Source organism: Periplaneta americana, chromosome 11, assembly GCF_040183065.1.
Source record: "Periplaneta americana isolate PAMFEO1 chromosome 11, P.americana_PAMFEO1_priV1, whole genome shotgun sequence".
NCBI lineage: Eukaryota > Metazoa > Arthropoda > Insecta > Blattodea > Blattidae > Periplaneta > Periplaneta americana.
Genome location: NC_091127.1, coordinates 163,362,402 through 163,383,411, shown reverse-complemented (window position 1 = coordinate 163,383,411; position 21,010 = coordinate 163,362,402). Strand labels below are relative to the sequence as shown.

The 21,010-nt window shown below is 33.4% G+C and overlaps 1 protein-coding gene across 1 annotated transcript in view; it reads right to left on the bottom strand.

The window, feature by feature from the left end:
• The window catches only part of LOC138709545 (sodium-coupled monocarboxylate transporter 1-like), a 66,749-nt gene that overhangs the window by 1,517 nt on the left and 44,222 nt on the right, over positions 1 to 21,010 (bottom strand). Inside the window, exons 11-13 of the mRNA XM_069840387.1 lie at positions 8,909 to 9,092; positions 4,503 to 4,589; positions 1,635 to 1,825 (exon numbers count right to left, since the gene is read on the bottom strand). Coding sequence (XP_069696488.1) covers positions 1,635 to 1,825; positions 4,503 to 4,589; positions 8,909 to 9,092 — 462 coding nt within the window. The remainder of the gene's footprint in view (positions 1 to 1,634; positions 1,826 to 4,502; positions 4,590 to 8,908; positions 9,093 to 21,010) is intronic.

Below are 21,010 nucleotides of genomic sequence, written 5' to 3'. Positions count from 1 at the left end.
ATCGAATCACACTCCTCACCTCACAGTCGGCGGGATTATCAATCACGTCGTTCATTTTGAAGTAACACAAAATGCACAATGGCGACTTGTTGCAACCAGTACTCACAACATTATGAGAACACATGTTAAGGAAGCCAGTTGACCTTCGAACAAGGAAGGGGTGTCAGCTTCGCGGCGGGTATGTGCGAACGGTCGTTATTTCCTGGATCCCCCTCGTAATACCGTATATCACAAAACATACACTGAACGAACTAAATGTACTGTAATTATTATGAAAGTCACCATATTTTCTTCCAGGAATTATGATCCACTTCCACTAGATAGTTACCGACATGAGTGGCAGGGCCGGCAATATATACTAAATGTGAGGAATGTTACTACGGGTACTGTAGTATTATGTGACAGGTTAGGTTAGGTTAGATTAGGTGTGTATTATGTGACAGGTTAGGTTAGATTAGGTGTGTAGTATTATCAGAGAGGTTAGGTTAGGTGTGTAGTATTATTACTATGTTGGCGACACTGAATCCCACTGTTATATTATCGAAATATGGTCGTATTTTTCATTCACGCACAACGATTTTCGTATATAAGTAAGGTACAAATTTAAGGCAGGTTGGGCGGACTTACAGCTCTCCCAGTGATCACATCAATTTCTACTAATCAATACTATAAATCAAAGGCATTTTCAAGGTATTTCATCTATTCCCTATAGTGGCTGGGACACAAGAAACATTCACCACACCCAAACTTCTTATCAAGGATGTTGGAGCATTAAGTCCTGGAGAGTCTATGAGATTTGTAAAGACAGAATGTCTGTAGGACTCTGACTGAGCTCTCTAGTTTGGAAAAATCTACATTAAGGAAGTGCCTATCTAAAAATTTGATAATTTCCTTGGATAAGCTGAATTTCTATAACACATCGAAATTTTTTAATATTCCAAGTTACCTGGTTGAGGTTTGTTCCGGGGTTTTCCCTCAACTCACAGCGTATTCCGAATCTCACCGGTGCAGTGGCATCAATGACGTCACGTTGCAGCGAAATAAGGAACAAAACTGCTGGAAGGATCGATGCTGTCATGGCAACTGTACAAGTTGTTGTCTGTGCTACGCTAGCAAAATGTTGCGAAATTTTCGTACTCTCATCTCGTTCAAAGAAAAGATAGCATAAACAATTTATTTCTTGAACTGGTAGTAATAACTGGTCCGTTGACATGTTTGCTCATAAGCCATTAACATATTGTTTTTACGTTGTACTCATTACAAACAATACAGCAGAACACACCGCCATGACACAGCAGTGCATGATGTTATTCGTCTGCTAATTCCCGCCCTATACAAGAACCAATCAGATTAACTGATGGCGGCTGATGGAGACTGCCACCACCTCTGCAAGTTGATGGCACCGGTGCGACACTGGTGGAGCATCAATGACGTCATCGGTGGAATTCAGAACACCGTGATGCCATCGGATTGCTCACCAGTGAGATTCGGAATACGCTCTCAATATTAGCAAATGCTGGGTAACTTTTGGTGCTGGACCCCGGAGTCATTTCACTGGCACTATTTTAAATATAATGTCATTGTTTTAAGATACATATATCACATTTAAGTAAATAACTAATCTTATAACTCACTTTGACTGGTGATTTAAAGTAGAATTCGTCACTTCAATAAATGTTGTTGGTGTAACAGAAGTATTTGTACATCCTTCCACTGTGACAGGTTTCCTCAAGAAAGTAATATCACCTGAAGCAATAGCAGCCTGGGTGCCCACGCACAGCCAGCCCATGATGCCAAGCCCAGCTAATCCACCGATTATTGCACCCTGTACAAATGAGTCCAGATGAGTGAAGTTCACTTTTCGTTAATAAACAAATATAAGAAAATATCAACTTTGCAAAGCAACTAACGTCATCCCATAAACATATAGTTCATTGAAAAGTGTAAAGCTAACTAGGAGAAGAAAACTTTTTATTCGAGTGGCAGTTATGAATTACAATTTGTAAGAGAAATAAAATGAGGCATAAATAAAAAAATAAGAATATGCTCTGGGTATGGCCCTTAGTCAGATTTGAACTTGCGGACCTCAGGCCCAAAACACAAAGATAATAGTAGGTGTCAACTCTAGAGAATAGTGTAGGATTATTTAAAAAAAAAAAAAAAAAACTAAAAATAATGCCCATGGCTTATCAGTATATTTTTTCACTAATAGTCTTCCTCGTATGTAATCGCGAAAACTCTGTAACTAATTCAACAGCTCATAGCATAAATACGCGTCAGAAAATGACTTTCATACTCCATCGGCAAGTCTATCGTGCTATCAAAAAGGAGTGCGTTATATGTCAGTAAAAGTTTTTAATAGTCGCCCTGATATAAAAAATGAAACTCAAAACATAAGTTTATTTAGGGCCAAATTAAAGAAGTGCCTAATTTCTCATGCCTTCTATTCTGTAGGTGAATTAATAACATTCAACAACGCTTCATGAATATATCTATATTGTATTAACTATTGATATTAAGGGTATATGTAGGTGAATGGCCACAAATATTATCAGAAAATGCAGGCTCTAAATTTCTAAAATTTTATAAGAAAATGAACTCACAATTGGACAAAAATTACAAGGTACCACAACAAGACTTATTAGAACTTAAATATCTGATAAAAGTACAAAAAAGGTTACTAATAATATTTTTCAGAATTCACTTTTTACTTTAAATTAAATTTTCCAAAATTTGAAAGTTTTCGAACATATTATTTCATAACTCCACAGACATTAGAGATAGAATACTGAAATTTTGTACACTGATTTAACATGAATTTATGCAAAAGGTAGACTACAATAATATCCATTTCTATGAAAACAGAAAAATTAGGTCACGAAACATTATGTATATTTTAATATATTTTATATAGGAGAAATAAAAAATTAACTGTATTAAAATAAACAACTACATTCTGAGAGTAGTCTAATTTTCAGAAATAAGTGTTTATTACATGCAGGAAAAATATTAAAGATGTCAGAGAGACCATAACAATGTTATGGCTACCAAATGATGTAACTGCCGAATTTTTTTGTGTTTTTTTTTTATTCTGATAAAACTGATTTGAAAAATATTATTAGTAAACTTTTTCATATTTTTATCAGATATTTAAGTTCTAATAAGTCTTGTTGTGGTACCTTGTAATTTTTGTCCAATTGTGAGTTCATCCATACTAATAATAAATCTGTAGCCGAAATTGTTCTGGTAATTTTCGATTTTCCAAAAATAATTGGTCCTAACATATATAATTAACTACTTTGAAACGGAAAATCGCTTTTTTGACATTTTTGTTTGTATGTCTGTCTGTCTGTCTGTCTGGATGTTTGTTACCTTTTCACGCGATAATGGCTGAACCGATTTATATGAAAATTGGAATATAAATTAAGTTCGTTGTAACTTAGATTTTAGGCTATATGGCATTCAAAATACATTATTTAAAAGGGGGGTTATAAGGGGGCCTGAATTAAATAAATCGAAATATCTCGCTTATTATTGATTTTTGTGAAATATGTTACATAACAAAAGTTTTTTTAAAAATCATTTCCGATAAGTTTTATTCTTTGAAAAACTTTGATAGGATTAATATTTCATGAGATAAATGAGTTTTAAAATTAAAATACAATGCTATCTAAGGCGGTGTAATGAAATGAAAACAAATGATTACGTCTATAAGGGGCCTTGGACACAACAATCGAAAGCTATGAAACATAGCCTACAAACAATGTTTCTGTGTTTGTATGAAGTAATATCGAAAGCTAAATTAACCGATTTGTATAATTAATTATTATTTCACCATTCGAAAGTGTAGTTTCTCTAGATGGACATAATGCTATAATGTTATTACAGTAACTTCTGAGTGCTCTCTGGACCAAAATGATCGCATTTTAATTATTTAAATAAAATTTAAATTAAGTAACATATTAAACGATTTATCCTTCTATCAAACACGAATGTTCCCTGGATCAAACGTCCTATTTTAATTATGTAATTACTTTATATTTATTTCTAACAGGTGCAGCAGAGCGGACGGGTACGGCTAGTTTTCTTATAAAATTTTAGAAATTTAGAGCCTGCATTTTCTGATAACATTTGTGGTCGTTCACGTACATATACCCTTAAAACTTTGTGTTGTATTAGTAGACTATATTGTAAAACTCTTCTTATAACCTATATTTCAACTAGACTGTGACTGTAATTAAAACTTTATAGTACTGCTAATATTACGATTTTTTTTTTTTGTTTGACATGTTCCATATTCTAGCTGTGAAGTAATGTACGAATACCATGAAATGTAAATAAATATAATACAATACGAAACCAGTCAACAATAGAGAGAAACTTTTGAAAGGAACAAAAACATTTGCTCCTTCTTACATTTATCTGTTTTGTGGACTGGATTGAACTCCTCCCTGTTCCACACTACAAGCATAGCACGACTTTGTAAACTTATATCTGATTACCTCAGAGTTAATCCATGGCAGAAACAGTCCCATGCTGAATATACCAAGTGAAGCCCCATTGCTCACACCAATCAGACTCAAGGTTAACTGTTAAAATAAAAATAAAAGGTGGAAAAATATGAGTATCATACACGAATGAGGAAAGAGATGGTGAAATTATATTATTTATTCATTAAGAATGTTTTGCAATGTTGACAACTCCCTGCGTCCAATTAAAGTTCTGTCACTTTTCTCCCACGTTTTCTGTCATTGCAATCCCCATCCTCCAGTCCTTTCTCCCACATGCTGTTGAAAATTCCATTCTTCCATCTAATCTTCCTGCCAAGTGGAACCCTTTCTAGTATTTTCTTGGAAATCTATATCCTCTGCCATCCTTTCCTTATGTCCATACCATTTTAGCTATTTGTTATGAATTCTATTATAGAATAATTTCCAGGGAAAAATTATTCCGGGGCCGGGTATCGATCCCATGACCCTTCACTTAGCACATGAATGCTCTACCGACTGAACTACCCAGGAATTACACCCGACAACGTCCCAATTTTTCCCTTTGTACCCACAAGTTGGCTGACAAGGTGCCAGAAACCCAACTCTGAGTGCACACAAACTCTGTGTGACTTGACTTGTGGTTTTCTGGCCTTAACTCTGCCAGGCAAAATAAACCTACTACTACTACTACTACTACTACTACTACTACTACTACTACTACTACTACTACTACTACTACTACTACTACTACTACCTACAGTGACATATATATTATGTAAATCTGGCTTTCAGATATCGGGACGTTGTCGGGTGTAGTTCCTGGGTAGCTCAGTTTGTACAGCATTCATGCGCTAAGTGAAGGGTCCCGGGATCGATACCCAGCTCCAGAAAAATTTTTCCCTTGAAATTATTCAAGTCTGCTTCACAGGGAGCTTTACCCAAAAGCCCGATTTGCATCTATTATAGAATGTTTGAATATTAACCCTCGAATGTTATCATACGTAATTTTGATGTATAATGGGTAAATAATAATTGATCCCACTACTTTTCCCACCAAGCGAGCCTCTCCTTCTTCTAGCTATGCCTCTATCTGCCAGTTGCTGACTATCAGTCATGACAGAAGGTTGCAACTTACACTTAGCTGAGTTATTGTAAGATACATTTGGAAGTATATGTCAGATTTACTTATCAATAGTATTAGTAGAACATTTTTCTGTCAGTGCAGTTTATTTATTTCCTTATAAGTGTGTTTTATTTCACAAAGTAACACTGGATGAAAACTTACATGATGATTCTGATACCGGTACTACTATGTAAATTATAGATGAAAGTACAGATGATGGTGCTGAAGGGGATGTAGAGACTGAATATGAAGCTTGTGACAGTGACAAGGATCCAAAATACATACCGAGATGAAGTTGCAGCTCAAGGAGAAAAAATTAATGGAAGATACAGAAGGAAAGCACAGTCTAGTATATACAGTCACGAAGCTCAATACGTAGTAAATATGCATCCATAGATAGTTGCTAATCACTAGGATTGCTACTATCGCCTCATCACAGACAATGCGAAATAGTACCTGCACAGTCTATTGTTCCTAGTACCCTCATAAACTCAAGCTTCGTGACTGTATATACTAGACTGTGAGGAAAGATTGAGAATAATTGTAGAAAACAAGCGAATGGAGAAAGAAGAAAAAGAAGGAAGCAAACACGAAACGGGAAACTCGCCATTTAATCAGCTCACAGTTTAGTATATACAGTCGCGAAGCTCAATACGTAGTACAAACATTAGATTGTTGCTCACCACTAGGATCGTTAATATCGCCTCATTACAGGCAATACAAAATAGAACCATCACAGTCTATTGTTTCTAGCACCCTCAAAACTCAAGCTTCGTGACTGTATATAGTAGACTGTGATCAGCTACTGAAAAAAATAAAAGAAAGAATAAAATTGTATTCTGAAATATTTTCTTGTAGTTAGATTTATATGGTTTTCTGTTTCCTGTAAATTTGTTTTGATGTAAGCAGAAATTAGAAACAAAACACAAATAAAACTAAAGAAACGAAATAAAAATAATATTCATAAATATTTCCTTGTAGTTAGGCCTATATGATTTTATATTTCATGCAAATTTATTTATATGAAAATAAAAATTAGAAACAAAAAATAGACCTAAACAAATAAAACTACAAAGAAAGAAATAAAAACTATATTCCATATATAGAGCCAAAAACACTTTTCGCCTATTACGTCATTTTTACGTATCAATAGCAATACAGCACTACTCAATGATGATAGCATTCTAATCTCTCTCATTACACTATTTCTTATTCTCGCTTTTCTAGAAATTCTTGTGGAATGCTCATAGAAACCCATTTCTGTTGAAGATAGATTCGCATATTTTATTTTGTTCGGGATTTTAGCTCTCATGTTCCTACTCCATATGTTATTATCAAAATTATTGTAACAGCGAATTAATTAAAATAGTATAAACATTTTAGTACCAGTATGTGTACAACGAAACATACCAATTATTCACTATAAATTCATAGAATTATTTTGAGTGTAGACAACAGCTGTTTCTTTAATTGTCCATCACTATGTCACAATGTAGGGCCTATAATAATAAGAAGCCTTCAGCAGCGTGGCTCAGTCGGTTAAGGCGCATGCCTGTCGGTCTGAAGTTGCGCTCCGGTGCAGGTTCGATCCCCACTTGGGCTGATTACCTGGTTGGGATTTTTCCGAGGTTTTCCCTAACCCTAAGGTGAATGCCAGGTAATCTATGGCGAATCCTCAGCGTCATCTCGCCAAATACCATCTCACTATCACCAGTCTCATGGACGCTAAATAACCTAGTAGTTGATAGAGCGTCGTTAAATAACCAACTAAAATAATAATAATAATAATAATAATAATAATAATAATAATAATAAGATAGTGTTCATGTTCACTTTTATCAATTAATTTGTTGTACTATGCTCATTAATTAAAACATACAGCATAATAATCCGTTTATTAACCCTTAAATTGGCAATGTATCCTATAGGATAGAACAGGTTAATAGGCTATATGCTATAATTTTAATAGAACAATAGAAAAATAATTGGTAGGAAAATTAAAATTTCACAATACTGTAATATTGCACAACATATGAAATATGGACATTGCGATAGTTGTTTTCTTTACAGTCCGACACAGTTTAATAAACTAGTGTGAGAAATGAAGTTGGCCAATTTAAGGGTTAAGGAACATAACTGAAATTAATTTTTCAGGCAGGGCATCTATAAATAACTTCTATTTGTTATGTTAGCTATAAAACATTCACATATCACTTAATTGAAAACACTGCATGAAAGGAAGTGAGAACAAATAAATGAAATGTTATGTTACTTACAAGTAATGGGTAATGAAACACGCAAAAGCTTGCAAACACATTTAACATAATTATGATAATAATTGGAATCTGCCGTTCTGATGGAAAAAGACCAGATGGATTGACCTTGATACCTTGGTCTCATGGAAAATCTCTGCTATGGGATGCCACTTGTGTCGACACTTTAGCACCATCGCATTTGCCTGTCACCTCCAAAGTCGCTGGTTCCGCAGTGAGCATCAAAAGGAATAAGTATCGGGATCTCCAGGACAGATACTGGTTCTCTGTTTTTGCTGTTGAGACGTTGGGACCTTGGTGCTCAGAGGCTAAATGCAGGTTTCAGACATCGCGAAAAAGTTGCAAGCGCTCAATGGAGATTCCAGGTCGACTGACTTCTTGACACAAAGAATCGCTATTGCTATCCAGCGTGGGAATGCTGCCAGTGTTATGGGGACATTTCCTCAAACACTGGCTTTGGAGGAAATATTTTATTTTTAAAATTCAATTTATTGGCCTAATACCGGAATCAACTGCGTTTGTTGACGCAACAAGACTTGAAGAGTCTTGAAGGAATTCTGTTGGAAGACGTTCAGGAATCTTTGCCACATTGTAATAAAACCCTCAAGGCTTTGCAGAATGAGATCATTATACATCTCGCGACCGATTCACAAGAAGAAGATTGCGTTCTTCACAAACAAGACAGCAGCTCTGCCTGTGGACGATGAGTTCCAGAAACTCTGGCATTCTGTGGTAGTTTAGAGCACGGATAACCTGAAAGTAGAGGAATATCTGGAGAAACAGGGAATCCGCTCCATGGAAGATCATAGACCCAAGAAGGCGACACTCCACAAGCGTAAGAAACTGAACCAGCGCAAGAAGCCGTGAGACAACGAGCACTTGGCTGGCACCCTGGAAACGTACGATGACAAGTACAGTGTAACTTTCATGGAACAGTGATTAATTAATTACATATTTATGTAAAACTTTATAAATAAATACTTCGTTGATACCATTAGAAATTAATAAACCTCGTAACTCACCTCTAACACAGACCCAAGCTTTTCAACAACGAAAACCAAGGAAACAGATGTTACACCCAGCACAGCTACTACCGTCTTCAATAAAATGTTCGTCTTTCTGGGAGACAATTGATGCTTGAATAAAGATTTATAAAAGTCTTCTAGTATGACAGCCGCCATCGAGTTTAGACTAGTGGACAAAGTACTGAAAAGAAATAACAAACAGTAGATATAATAGAGTTGTTATGCATACAATTTTAACAATCAGTAACACTGCAAACACTAGAAAATACTGAGTGGTTAATACCAAACTGTGACCGTTTTATTATCAAGGAAAGTACACTGAATAGTCTTCGAAATTAGGCTAAGTTGGTTTGAAAGCAGTGATGGCACTAGGAGTGGACGAGAGAGGACGCCTGCTCAACCAAAAATTTTTCTGCCCACCCTAAATGACCATCTTTTAATCTTGTGCAAAATACTAAGAGTAGCCTATATTCATAGCCATGCATTTACTAAGAAGCTGAAAGTTGAACCAATTTTGCAAAACATTCATAGCTGTCAGTGGTGAAGCTAAAGTGTAAATACTGGGTAGGCTGAAAAAATCTGCTTGCCTTATTATCTTTTTATACAGCAGATATTTCTCGGCTTTTCTAACAAATTTTTTTGTGACACAGATCCCACAAGAAATTGACGACCACTCATTTTCATCCCCAATCAAAATACAAATATAACAATATAATTTATTTGTCTCAGAGCATCTTGTTATTTTATTAATTTTTTTTTTAGTAGTTATTTTACGACGCTGTATCAACATCTCAGGTTATTTAGCATCTGAATGAAATGAAGGTATGAATAGAGTTTTTTTTAGGTAAAAAGGAAGTAAGTGAAAGAACAAAAATGGCTATATACAAATCAACCTACATCCCAACACTTGTATATGGAAGTGAATCTTGGGTATTGGGGGGAAAAAGTCAAGAGAAAAGTACAAACTATGGTAATGAAGTACTTAAGAAGAGTAATTGGGAAAACAAGGAAAGACAAAATTAGGAATCAAACTATAAGGATGTCTCTAAATGTTAAATCCCTCCAACACGAAGTAGAACAAATACAGCTTAGATGGTTTGGACACTTAAAAGAGAATGAGTGATGAAAGAATACCTAAACAAATATGGAAAGCAAGAGCTAGTGGGTTGGGAAGAAAGAGACCAAGAGGAAGACCTGGAACAATGGCGTAGAAGAGATCTTAGCAAGAGAAGGATTATCCTAAAAAGATTCCAGTAGATCGCAAACAATGGCGAACTCTTTGAAAAACCTCGACACCAAAAGGTAGAAGAGGATCGGGATAAGTAAGTAAGTAAGAAATGAAAGTGCTCATACTGGTGAAATGAGTCCAGAGTCCAGCACTGATAGTTACCCAAAATTTGCTCACATTGGTTGAGGTAATTTGTCCCGACCAGGATTCGAACCCGGGCCACCTGGTTTTGCGGCCGGACGCGCTAACCGTTACTCCACAGGTGTGGACAGCACCTTGTTATCCAAGGATATTTCTTATACCATGACAATTGAAAATTTCCATTTTGTTTTCCTCCATCCGCTATTTTAATATGTAAATGTGGTGTCGATCTCCTATCTTTGTAAGCACATTTTGTTTCATATGTCCAACTTGAAAACGGTTTCTCTTTGAATTCTACAAATAATGACCTCAATGCTCTCTCATTATGAGTTTTACACACAGTTAATTTTTTTATTTTATTGGGTTATTTTACGACGCTGTATCAACATCTAGGTTATTTAGCGTCTGAATGATATGAAGGTGATAATGCCGATGAAATGAGTCCGGGGTCGAGCACCGAAAGTTACTCAGCATTTGCTCGTATTGGGTTGAGGGAAAACCCCGGAAAAAACCTCAACCAGGTAACTTGCCCCGACCGGGTTTCGAACCCGGGCCACCTGGTTTCGCGGTCAGACGCGCTGACCGTTACTCGACAGGTGTGGACACACACAGTTAATGTTTAACACAAATACATATGGACTTTTGATTGAACTAACACTCAACAACACAGCCCATTCACAGAATACCAATATAGCGCAAATTTATTTATTTATTTATTTATTCATTTATTTATTAATTAATTCATTAATTCATTCATTTATTTATTTATTCATTTATTTATTTTGCTGGAGTGCGTTACAATGCTGAATGACAGCATTCACATCCGGTCATATAGCTATCACTCACTTATCAACGTACAATTTATTTATCGTCCTATTACTAGTAAAACCAGTTAAGACCAGTAATACAAGTTTTGTGAAAATAGGAATTAAAACTTTATTAATGCACGAAAAATCATAATAAATTCTTCAAATAAAGTAATTTGTTTGTTGCCTGTATGCAACATTTCGGACTTATTTCATTTTAGTAGAATACAGAGCACGGAAAGACAAGTCGGGGACTGTACTTAACTTATTTTACACAAAAAGTGGATTTTATCGGCTTTACTAGTAGGTAATAGGACGATATATACATACGTAGACCTTTTTACATTATATGCAAACATACATTTTAAAATTTATTTTACATGTCTTTTAACTTATTTCCCTCATTCATTTTTCTCTTACTTTCTAAAGGTATGTTCCTAAGGATTTTATTATCTGTTCATTTATAATTCTTGATAGCGTATTGTATACCTGCCGCCGCGAGAATGAATGTTGATGCAGCCGAGCGTAACTAGAATGTCATGACAGCACTGAGAAAAGGTGGGTGGGGTAAGAAAGGGGAGTAAAGTAGTCGCTCTCAGGAGCTACAGTTCTGCAGGTCTGATCTATACCTACTACCTCCAGCCTACTGGCCTAGTTGCCTCATAAGTGGTGGCATGTTCAGACCTGTCTTTGGACAGTTGACTGAACAGCAACATCCAGCCCCCCTTCTAAGAAAGTAAATTGGAAAAGAAGGTAGAAAAATTAAATTTGCACTAGAAAATAAAGTTTAAGTAGATCTGTTAACACATGGACAGAATTGTGTCACATACAGAACTCTGTCAATGCCTATATTAAGTACAGGGACATCACTTTATTTTTACCAACATTTGTAACATTAACCTGACTATACTCGGAAACACTGTTACCCCCTTCCATTACAGGAGTTTGGTGGTACTAGTGCAATATGTAAACAAATCATTTTACTAGGTATAGGAGGAGAGAAAAGTAGTGTATCCATTTATGTTGTAGGGAAATACGATATTACGATTTTCAGTTTGATTATCACTTTTACGGAATTTATCAAAATACAGTAGAGTAGTAACATTTTTTTCTAAAAACACAACTTTTCAGGCGGCTATGTTCGTTATGTAATGTCTACTTTATTTAGCATATTAATTATTGATGTTAACATACAATATAGAGAGTGCATTTAAATTGAGGGGGTCATAAGTAAAGGGCTGTAAGTGACTTAAGTTACTTTTGAGAAAATGGGGATTAAATATTTAAGCTTTCGTAAAACCGGTGAAATTTTTATTTAAATTTTAATGTGTGATGCGATTAAAATATCCCTTTGCCACTAAAATTTTAGATACTTTAGCTTACACTGGATGCACTTAACTCATGTTATTACAAATGTCACTAGCATTCCTTTGCTTCTAGCCACCTCAATTCAAAATAAGCTAATATGAATTTTTAAACAAGTTGCTGAAAATGGTTGCCGTTCATTACAATGCAGGCTTCAATTCTTTACGCATATTATTAAAAACATTTTGAATCATATTCTCTGAAATTGACTTTATCGTTTCTTCAATATAATTTTTTAGTACGATATTATTAATATAGGTTCTTTCTTCTATAGAAAACGCAACCATATTTCTGAAACACACTATACACTGCAGTGTTTACTTCACTGCTTGAAGACTTCGAACGCAACAGCGGCCGTAAGTTTGTGTCTGACGGGAGCAAGCACATTAGTGAAGGGGTGGGAGTGAAGTACAGTCAGAAATGCAGGTACAATAAAAATGCAAGTAAAATAAAATGATGTCCCTGTATCTTTATCCCTCCAACTCTAGATCGCAGATTTTCTCACGGTCACTGGGCTCTCTGCATCAACATACACGTGCATGCATGTGTGCGTGCGTGCACTGACCAATGGACAAGCATATTCTCTGTCAGTCTGCTGTCACTGCATTTGGTGGAGTTGCTTGTTTAAAAGTGTTTTGTCTGTAAACCGTTGCCTTTGTATTGAGTTTATAATTTTCCAGTTATTATTGAACAGCGTACGAATTATTACATCATTACGGGTGATAGAATGTAAATGAATATCTCAAGGGTGGCATAAACAGACGAAGTTTGAATTTGAGTTTAGACCTATAGAAATTGTAGTCGAATTATTCAAAAGTCGTATCTCGTAATCTTGTATCTACGTATTCGTATGTTTGTTTTCCTGGTGTGAAAATGAGAGTATTATCGAAGATATTATCATCATTATCATAAGAAGCATTATCATCAGACACTATCATCACCAACACCATCAATCAGTACAGAACTCAGTCTTAACTAGCTTCTGACTTGAAGACTTCTCAGCAAGGAAACCCGGTGCGATTTTCGTCATATATATGATAATAATGTGACAGATAAGCAGCTGGGCAGGATTTATCCGATTTCACTGTTCTCTGTTGTCTGTCACTGCCGTGATATATCAACAAATATGGACAACTTCTGTAAGTTAAAAGTATTGCTTTTAGACCTACCAGGTTTTTAGTTAATTCTAGACAAATCACTTAGTAGTTAGTTCATTTGATAGTTAAATCGTTAATTAATTAGTGGGTTAATTGGTTCATTAGTTACATAGGCCTAATTAATTAATTATTATTTAATGTTACAGAAAAACATTTTATAAAAATCCCTTTTCAGATTATATTAATACCTAATAATAATAATAATAATAATAATAATAATAATAATAATAATAAAAATAATAATCATAATAATAGCCTATGTGTAGACCTATGTATAGTCAGTAGTCACCAATACGAAGACTGGTTAGAACTTCAAAAGGGACACTAATAAGACATCACTCATGAAGCAACTAAGCCAAAACACAATGGAGTAGGATGACCAGTTCCTTTCCAATAATAAATAAGCTCACCTTTTGTTTGCCAACGTCACGTCTAATTTCAACAAAGAAAAAGTTTGTAAAGAAGTGTAGACAGTCTAGTACCCTTACTGCTTTCGTACGCAGAAAAAAATCACATTATCACAGACAACTTCGATTACGCAATAAAACACATTAAACAATGAATACACAATATTTAAATACACTTTTATTTTTAAAATAGTGAATCTAATATAATTTTGTCGGGCTGAACTTGTTATATTTGTATATATAACTTCATAGGAATAATTTGTTTTTATCTTTCCACAATGGCGTCAGTTTTAGATTGTTAGAAAAGATTGTTAACTTGTGTGGCAGCATATCAATCCGCTGCAACAATTAGTACAGATTAATCTGCCTTTTTATGTAATAATTACAAGTAGGTATAGTCATTTTTTATGCCGTTTGCCTTCTGCGAAATGGTATATGTTATCTTAATAACACAATAGTTGTATTAACTAAACTGGTGAGAAATATATATTTTTTTAAGGTCCCTGTTCTCTTGTTCTCCGCCATTTCGTCCTTGAGTTTCTTACAGAAGGGTTGTGATTTTTCGAGACCTGCCTGCCTTCGATAATTTAGATAAGGTAAACATTTAGAAATTGTTATACATTGTTGTTATTAATTAGCTATTAATTCTTTGTGATAATCACATCGTGAGAATACTATTTTTTTAATACAGTATAGACTTACGTTACGTTGAATTCGATCGCGCCAAACTGCGTAATACATCCATTACCATAATATCAAGTAATTAGGCAGTTATAAATTCCTGTTAAATTTCTAAAACTTGTAATTAACGCCAATAATTATAATTGTTTTGTAAAACTGTATTTTATAAAACAGTAGGCTTATTTTTAGTATGAAAATTATCAAGTTCGGAATTAACTGTTTAAAAATATCTTCGGATTTCGTTCGCGTTACTTTGTGAACCCCGTTACGCTGCAACTCTATTTTTTATTTCGATCGCCGCCATTTCGCCGTTGAGTTTGCTGGTTGTGTTTCATAGCACCCGAGGCCTGCCTGTTTTCGGTAATTTAGAGAAGGTAAACATTTAGGAATTGTTGTACATTTTCATTATTAGTTAGGTAACATTCTCTGTGATATAATTATACATAAAATCACATTGTAAGAATAATTATTTTCTGAAAATATTGTACATAGGTAGACTACGTTGAATTCGCACCAAACTGCGTAATATCAAGTGGTTACGAATGTCTTAAATTCCTGTTAAAATTCTAACATTTTTACGTAATGCTAATTATTATAATTATTGTTTTGTAACTATTTTGGAAAACTGTATTTTTAATATTTTTGGAAATGCCATTCGTTTCCGAACCCTTTGTGTTGCTTTGTGAATGCCGTTGCTCTGCCAGTTACTGTAATTCAAGTTATTTTGATTTTCGTTGGCAATTTACGTATCTAGAGCCGTTTTCGCGAATTATTCTTGTTTAAATAACAATTAAGTTTATTTCCCGTAACTTTCACAGCCTATTCTAAGAACTATTAAAATCGTAGGCCTGTCCATAATAATGACTCAACATCGAATTGCATAGTACGCGATACGCCATCTTCCGTATTCGAATGTTTTCTTGAAAGTAGCGCCAACAGATTTACAGTAACCCACTAATTTACTAATAATTACTAATTTTTTATAATTTATCATTATCTGCAAGCAATTTTGTATAATAGACCTACATTGTGTTTATATACTGTTTGTAAAATGTTAATATTTTTACAGTTGTAGGAAATAGTCCGTAACTAGCAGAATAGGTACCGGTAGTTTGTGGCGCCGACAATACGCGTCTATTTCGTCGGCCATTTTTTTTTAATTTCAAACGTGTCCTCGTGCCTGCCTGTCAAGAAGCTTAAGTAAGATTATGAATATAGTGCATTTATTTTAACCGTTACGAATATTCAATATCATTAGTGATCGTACTTCGGTGTTCTCACCGTAAATAAGGAGGCGAATTAATATACATCGTTTTTGCTCTAAAATAGCCAGGACCATTGGCTGGGGATGTATATATGCTGCTAATTGTATCGAGGGAAATTGCTCCATATTTCTTATTTTGGTCTACAATAAAATACTAATTTTTACTCCATTTGTATTTAGTTTTGATCCAGTATTAGGAAAATACTCGTATTTTTAATTCTCAGATTCACAGTATCATTTTTGGTCCAGAGACAACACTCTTCCTTAATGCAAAAAGGTCTAAGGATCGTCTCGGATTGAACATTTTAAATGCATGTTGCATATTTTCTTGTTATGATTTGAAGTATAGCTTTGTCGCATAACCCTGCATAATTAATGACGTAAGATAAACGCGTCTGAAGAACGTATAGAAGTTAATTTACCGCGAACGTTAACTGAAATTTACCTATTTTTCCTTATTAATCGCAAAGATTAGCTTTTTCTGTAATTAATTTTGTTACAAATTGCCCCAAAGGGATTATTAGGTAGTCTCTTTCTTTAATCTTCAACCGCAGTTAACAGCACCTGTTGTTTAGTCATTTCTTTTCAGCAAATAGACAACAAGTTTGGATTATCAGTGGCCAACTTATTACGTGTAATATTAGAGAGTTATAAACAGAATTAAACGTATACGCTAAATTCAACTAAGATGTTTATTCCGACTGTCAAATTCTATGAATATCAGACGTTTCGTCACCAGAAATGTGATTATTGCACAACTATTGTCATCTTATGATAAGAATTAGTTTTTAAATGTAGCATACATTACTTTGTGATTCTATATTGTCCCAATAGCGCATTGTAATTAAATTTTAAGAGCTGTTTCTTCTTAATTTGCGGCAAGCACGTAAGATTGATATCCCTACTGCTAATAAAGCGATTGTTTACAAAGGTGAGAGCTTAACCTCCTATTATCCTGTTATAACTCATCATGGCCTGTAATAGCGATGTTTTAAAGATTAACTTTTGTCGCTATGGCAACTAAATCATAGAAAGGAAGTTCTTCATTGGTTATATTGCGGATAAGTTATGTATATCTCTATTTGATTAAAACCTGTAGATATTATTTAATTAACTAATTATTAAGGTACAAGAGGCATGTTTCACATATTGTGTGTTTTGTAAATACATTTATAATGACGTTGGGTTCTATTGCATCGTGTATAGCATTTATTTGTGAGTACGTTGAAAAGAAACGTGAGATTCTTGAAAAAATATTAACGCTATTTCAGATAAACTTAAATTACATAATTGTAAATTCTAATGTTGTATTTGTGAACAGACTTCATAAAAATCTGGCTTCAGAAGAGTCTTAATTTTTGTTACTTGATATATTTAACTTCCAAAGAAATTTACATATTCAGTCACTTTTTCTTACTATCGTATACAAATAATACTAAAGATCTTTGGAAATAATTTCATCATCCCTAGTTTCATTATTGCTGCCAAATCTATCGATTCTAATTGTGTGAGATCATATCATCTTCCAGGAGGTTTCTAGTGAAGAGATAAGGTAGGCAGTGTTATCAGTCATCACCTATTTTAAAATACTCGTAAATTATAGCGTATGTACGTAACAATACAATTTATCTGTAAGATTTCATAAAAAAAATTGAAAGATGTTCTGAAGATAAAAGTTATAGCGTTGGCCTACATATAATGTACCATTATTATCGTTGTAGTCATCATCATCAATCATCACGTGCTTGTTCCTATAATATAATAGTTTTTTTTCAATCTCCAGAGATCTTCCATCCCCATGATCATTATAATTTGAATATTTGCGACATGTTAGTTTTCTTTAAACTGTCACATTTAATATCCTGTGTCTGATTTTTCATATTCTGGTGTTAAAAGCATATCTATACTTTATATCACAATATAGTCTTTATGCAGTTCATTGACAATTTTTGGTTTGTTGCCCTGAGTAAGCATATTTTTCATTGCTAACCTTTCAAGGAATTTTTAATTTTTATTCCTCGCCCATCCCGATTACATGGAAGACGCCTTCTTACAGTCAGTCTTCAATGTCATATTTTGATCAGTACCTCACATGAAGCTGCCCAGATTTTCCAGTAATAATCAACTATAAAACATAGTATATCTAGAAACATGATAATTATGTAATTATTAGAGATACCGGTAATAAAAAAAGCAATTTAATTAACATTTATCTAAACTATATAAGCAATAAACCCTCATTTAACGTAAAAATATTGTCAATTAACTTTATGTTAGTGGATTAGGCTGGATATTTTTCTAAAAAAAAAAAGGTCAGTTTACTTAGACGTGTAATAAATAATACTTTATGTAAGTCATATCCACCATTATTCTCTTAAAATATGACTTATTCGAAGTGTGTCCCAATGCATTAATTCGCCGGCTTTTATTTCGAGATTACTACATTTCGCTCTTTCATAAATTAAATTACCCATTCATTAACTTTGTTATTTTTAGCATATCTGATAATTTATCTTGGTAATATGAACGTGCATTAAACAGATCATCCACCTATTAGTTACTAACAACTAACATTTCATCTTCCTCTCTGGTGTGGGTTTATTGTAGTTTCTCTCGTCTTTCGTAGTTTTCTTTGCATGGCCGGCACATATCAACTAACACAACAATGATCTGTTTTATTCACGCTCCTCTGTTACCAAACTTTCAGATTAATATTTCCCATAGTATTTTGTATCTCAATTATTATCATATTTAGCAATAATATCCACTGCTTAAAAACGATCGTAAGCGTGGTATAATTAATACATGAATATTTTGCTTGTTTTAATTTTTTAATTTTATTTTATTTTATTTATTTAATTTAAATTTAAATATTCAGAATAAAGAATATAATTACAAACAAACAAGAGAAATAGAAATAAAATAATACAATCAATATAAAAAAGGAGATACAGTAGTATTAACAAAATTTGAGACCGAATGAGCAGCGCTCGTGCTCGGTCGCAGTTCAGATATAATATTAATAGGCCTATAAGAGAATATAAAATAAAATGAAATAGGAAATAAAATTAAAATTACAGTTACAGAAATTATATAATACAATATTAATATAAGAGAAATATAGAAAATAAAAAATAATAATAATAAAAATAAATAAGTAAAATAAAATAGGAACTAAAATTTAAATTACAGCGGCAATGGAATTATGTAATATAATATTAACACTAGAGAAGAATAATATCGCACGTGAAAAGTAGGACAATATATATATTTCAAAATTATAGAATACAAATATAATATAGGTTGATTAATTCATACACATAGGCTATAAATTTATTTAATCAAATTGAAGATATTAACACGTTTCTAATTTTCTTGTTATATGTTAGTGGGTTACATGTTAGAAGTTCTGGGTGTAATTCAGTTAAAGCATTGTACAACCGAGGGCCAAAATTAATGCTATGCTTTAGACCAGCAGATGTGAGACATTTAGGTTCTACTAATGTTGAATCAATATTTCGTCTTGTGTCATAATTATGTGTCTGTAATACAAACTTATTACGATGATTATTGATTATAAGTTTCAACATAACGTGTCCAGAGGTATTGCACCATACGACATTTATAACTTCTTTCAAGTTACTCCGTATGTTACATATAAGGGAGCAAACTATTCCATTCTGCTATTGATACCATTGTTTCAAACACCATCAGCAAGACAATTATTGAATCAGAAACTTTATCTCTTCCTTTTTTGTTATCCTTTATTCTTTTCAGTAATCTTTGTTGTCTATTTCGTAATTATGTTATTATTTTCTTCGCAATTTTTCTTCGTTTTTATCTCTATAATCTTTCTGATTATTTTGTGATCTTCGTTTGTTACTTCCTTGATTGTTATATTACAGAGTTCCTTCAAAGGCAGGGCCTGAAGACTCAAAAACACAAACAACATTAAGGAAAATTTGTGTAACATTTGTATTTCCGTAGTATTTTAATAATTATAAGTAACATATCTGATCATTACTAGCGAATTATTTGAAAACTGTCTATCGCATATTATTTCTCATTTAAACATAAACGGCACGAACTATTCAAGGACCATCAATACATCAAACCCTTCTCCTCCGCTTCTTTTTCGTTATCCTCTTTCTCATCTTCATTTCGTTATTGTTACTAGCTTCTTCGAAATTTCTTTTTTCGTTTATTTCTTCATAATCTTGTGGTCTATATATCTTCTGTGATCATTTGCGACATATTGGGTTATGTTATGATATAAATTGTCATAAATACAACAACATGCTGAAAAATTATAGATAATTTTGTGGTTCTACGATTCTTTCAATTAAAAGTAACATTTCTGTTCATCTGTTACGAAGTCTTTAAAATATATTTCATTTGATTTCCATTTCATTTTCTTGACAGTAATGTAAGAAAATATTAAATGTCAGTACTTTTTTCTAATGAAATTGATTTATTGTGAAGTTAAATATATCAAGTACTAAGGATAATGTTGGTTATTCAGTCTTGGGTTTTACAAAATAAGCACGTACATAGGCCTAGTAATATATTTTGTGCGGTATTGTGCTATTTCAGGTTACCGAACACTGCTAATTCGGTCCTCAAATTTATTAAACATTATTGTACTTATCATCAGTTTTTTCTTTTATGTATTATTTTGTTATTCTATTTCTATTTTTGTATTTAGATGTTTTACATTGTACTAATCTAGTCTGCCTCTTCAATAAATAAATTAATTCAGGACTCAGTATCTTCCACATTATTAGATTATTATTATTATTATTATTATTATTATTATTATTATTATTATTATTATTATTATTATTACGGTTTACAGGACAAGTTATTCACTTCAGGAGAAAGAGAGGCCAGTCTTAACGTAAACTATAGGTGATTGTAGTTTAGATGACAGGGTGAACATAACATAAACCTAATCAAATTCATCATGTAACAACACACTAACTGATATTTCTCTTTGTTGAAATAAATGTCTGGCAAACACTTTCCCCAAAGAATGATCAACGCCTAACAT